The sequence below is a fragment of the Suncus etruscus genome, chromosome 14 (genome assembly GCF_024139225.1).
Source record: "Suncus etruscus isolate mSunEtr1 chromosome 14, mSunEtr1.pri.cur, whole genome shotgun sequence".
Taxonomy (NCBI): domain Eukaryota; kingdom Metazoa; phylum Chordata; class Mammalia; order Eulipotyphla; family Soricidae; genus Suncus; species Suncus etruscus.
Window position 1 is genome coordinate 88,159,547 of NC_064861.1, and position 3,573 is coordinate 88,163,119.

At 57.5% G+C, this 3,573-nt stretch overlaps 1 protein-coding gene across 1 annotated transcript; it reads left to right on the forward strand.

Moving 5' to 3' along the window:
• LOC126028561 (interferon-inducible GTPase 5-like) lies at window positions 1–2,717 on the forward strand. Its single transcript, XM_049787517.1, has 3 exons — window positions 1–92; window positions 856–1,507; window positions 2,172–2,717. Exons 1-3 carry the CDS (start codon window positions 1–3, stop codon window positions 2,715–2,717), a joined length of 1,290 nt encoding a protein of 429 aa, XP_049643474.1.
• The last annotated feature ends 856 nt before the right edge of the window (window positions 2,718–3,573 follow it).

The following is a 3,573-nucleotide window of genomic DNA, read 5'->3' on the forward strand; positions in this document are numbered from 1 at the left end:
ATGGCCTCTGCCTGCCCCTCACCACAGCCAGGCCACAACCTTCCTCAAAAGGAACAGGGAGAACTTGGAGATACGCAGGGGCCAGGCCCCAGGTAAGAAAACTCACTCTTCGGGGCCCGGAGAGATAGCAAAGCGGCGTTTGCCTGCAAACAGCCGATCCAGGACCAAAGGTGGTTGGTTCAAATCCCGGTGTCCCATATGGTCCCCCGTGCCTGCCAGGAGCTATTTCTGAGCAGACAGCCAGGAGTAACCCCTGAGCACCGTCGGGTGTGGCCCAAAAACCAAAAAAAAACAAAAACAAAAAAAAAACCTCACTCTTCGGTGACACAGCTACCCAGGGTATGTGCTGGCTCCTCGGCTTCTGTCATTGCAGGGGGGGTGGGGGTGGGGTCATTTCCACCAGGTTCCAGAGCTGTGGTCTTGCTCAGTGTAAATGCCAAAAAAGACTGGGAGCTAGAGCTATAGTACAGTGGGGAAGGCATTTGCCTTGCACATGGCTGAACTCAGGTTCTATCCCCTGCATCCCATCTGGTCCCCCGAGCCCACCAGAAGTGATCCCTGAGCAGAGCCAGGAGTAATCCCTGTGCCCCTCTGGGTGAGATTCAAAAGCAACACACACAAAAAAAAAAGACTTCAAAGCTAGGATTAGGAGACTTGAATCCTTTTTGTTGGTGGGCGTTGTGGTTATCCTTTTGTTATTCCCTCGGCAGAGCTGGGGACGAAACCAGAGCGTCGTGCCTATAAGGCCAACGCTCAACTACTAAGTTCCATCTCTTGTTTTAATAGTTGGGAACAACACTGTAGAATGGAGAAAGGGGGGATCCTCGTGTGAAAATGCTCCTTTCCCCACCGAAGGTCATCAAGTCCTGAGCACAGTAACCCGGGGGTCAAGCAGTCCCCAGACAGCACCCTGGATCTATCCAGCTTCAGCACATCCAAGCTGCTGGAGCTTTCGAGGAGTACCAGGGCCCTGACAGAGGCCTTCGAGGCGGGTTCCCTGCCTGCAGTGGCCGCCCGGCTCCAGGCCACCCTCCAGTCCCTGGAGAACGCCCAGCTGAACATCGGCATTACCGGGGTGCCAGGCTCAGGCAAGTCAACCTTGGTCAATGCCCTCCGAGGCCTGGGAGACGAAGAAGCCAACTCGGCCGCCACGGGTGTGGTGGAGATGAAGACGGGGCCCACGGCGTACCTACACCCCAAGTATCCCAATGTGGTCATCTGGGACCTGCCGGGCATCGGCCCGACCATCCTTCAGGTCCACAGGTCCCTCCAGCAGCTGCTGCGACAGCCCTATGACCTCCTCCTCATCCTCTCGGCGGGCCGCTTCCCCAACAGCCTGGCCCAGCTGGCCTGCCGGCTCGACCAGCAGGGGGCACACTTCTGCCTCATCCGCTCCAAGGTGGACGTGGATGTGGCCGCTGCCTGCAGCCGCCGGCCCAGCACCTTCTCTGAGGAGGCTGTGCTCGGCCAGATCCGGGACGACTGTGCCAAGCAGCTGGAGGGTGAGGCACGGGCCTGAGGCAGGGCTGGGGTTCAGGGAAAATATGGGCCCCCCAGGGTCCCTGGAAGAAGGGAGAGACCCCAAGTCAAAGCATGAGGATTCGGTGGTCATCACTGAGCTGGCACTTCTCAGGGACCAGGGTCCAGTAAATTGCAGTTTTATTTGGGGGAGGTGAAAGGGATGATTCTCAGGCAATGCTCAAGAAGGCCCGGGAAGTCACTTCTGGGGATACTCCTTCAGTAGGGCCTGCTGGGCTGGTGCTAGTCTAATGAGTGGGATCTGCAACAGGGTCACCAAGGCCATGCCTGACTGTGCCCTGAAATCAAACCCAGAACCAGATGCTATATTCCCCAGCCCTCAGTCATTTGCCTCAATGGAAAGGTCTGTGTTGGCTAGTGTGTGCCAAGGTTCTGGTGCCAGCCGATGCTGGCAGAGGTGGCTGAGGGGACCCAGCACCAAGTGAGGGACCGCCCCTCCAGAGAACAGGGTCCGGTTTTGTGCTGTCCCTTAGCAGGAGGTTGATTCAGCACGGGGGCTCGCAAGAGAAGCCCAGGGCTTGAGCAACAAGTTGAATGACACAGTATAAGGGGCAGATAGAAGGGTGAGGATTTGGGGTCAATAGGCTCAAGCCCCTTAGGGCTTGATACCTGCCCTTGTCCTTGCAGCGGAGGGCTTGAAGGGCCCACGAGTCTTCCTCTTGTCCACATTCAACTTGAAGAAGTATGACTTCCAGCAGCTGCAGGAGGCCATGGTGCAGGGGCTGGCGAGCCACAAGCGGCGTGCTCTCCTGGTGGCCATGCCTAACGTCTCCAAGAACATTCTTGAAAAGAAGGCCGCAGCGCTGTGCCAGCACATCTGGCTGGTGGCCCTGGTGGCCTGCAGCATCAACCAGAGCCCTGTGCCAGGAGTCAAAGACGTGGCGTGTGACCTTGCCATGCTCACCCGCTGCCTGCAAGGCTACCGCCGCTGCCTGGGCCTGGACACGGGCTTGCAGGGGGAGGCCAAGGACACCATCAACCAGGCGCAGGTGGTGGAGCTGCTGCGAAGGGCTGTGGAGGAGGCCTCTGCCTTCACGCACGAGCTCCTCCGGGTGCCCGTCCTGGGCAACCTCACCACCCAGGGCATCTCCTTTGGTGCCATCTACCAGATGCTGCGCAGGTCCCTAGATATGGCTGTCAAAGAGGCACAGGACATGCTGGTTGGGCCTGACTGCTGAGGGTTGAGCTGTGACACACATTCCAGGGGTCTATGCCCAGGCCAGGAGGTGGCAGGAAAGGAAAACATGCAGCTGAGCCGGGCCATCCTGTGTCTGTTCTGGGTTCTTTGCTCTGCAGGCTGCTGAACCTGTCCTTAATCTGGGGAACCCACTTACTGGCCAATAGCCGCCCCACCCCAGGGAAGCAGGTGGAAGGGACACATTACAGAGCATTCTGGGGGCAGGCTCTGAGGGGGCCAAAGGATTCTGAAACATTGTCCATGGAGGCCAGCACCCAGTGCCCAGCTGGCCCACTAGTCCTGGGTCTCCCCACTCCATCCTTCTACTACCAGGAAGCCGCCCCTCTACTGTTGCCTTTGGACTCCAGTGCTTTGCTCAGTGTCCTCCACTGATTGCCCCAATTTCCCTGAGACTTTCCCCAAGCAGGGAAAGTGAGGAAGAAGGGATGGCCCTGGGGAGCAATGGATACTGAGGCACAGGCTGACGGGCAGAGTGGACCCTGCGTGGAGTGGGGGGATAACTGGACATGGGGCAAGCTTGGGGGATACGGGGAGTTCAATCTGGACACAATTTTTGGGAAACACTAACACTGAACTAATCAGTGAGGCTGGCATGTGTGGGAGGTTGTGGTGTATTTAAGGGCTCAGAGCAGCTTCTAAATTCAGAGCAGGTTCTGGGGCACACCTGGCGGTGCTCAGGTATTACTCCTGACTGGGCTCAAGGCATCAAACTGGGGCAGGTACGCACAAGGAAAAGGCCTTCCCCACTCTACTCTCTGGCCCTGAAGTTAACACCTTTGTGGGAGAGGAGACCAAGTTAAGGGAGTCGAATATTTCTTTTTTCATTTATTGGACAT

Excerpts from the sequence above, each read along its gene's own strand:
- LOC126028561 (XM_049787517.1), top strand. The coding sequence starts at position 1 with ATGGCCTCTGCCTGCCCCTCACCACAGCCAGGCCACAACCTTCCTCAA. Across the intron at positions 93-855 it reads ACGCAGGGGCCAGGCCCCAG|GTCATCAAGTCCTGAGCACA; the intron begins GTAAGAAAACTC and ends TCCCCACCGAAG. Across the intron at positions 1,508-2,171 it reads CCAAGCAGCTGGAGGGTGAG|GGCTTGAAGGGCCCACGAGT; the intron begins GCACGGGCCTGA and ends CTTGCAGCGGAG.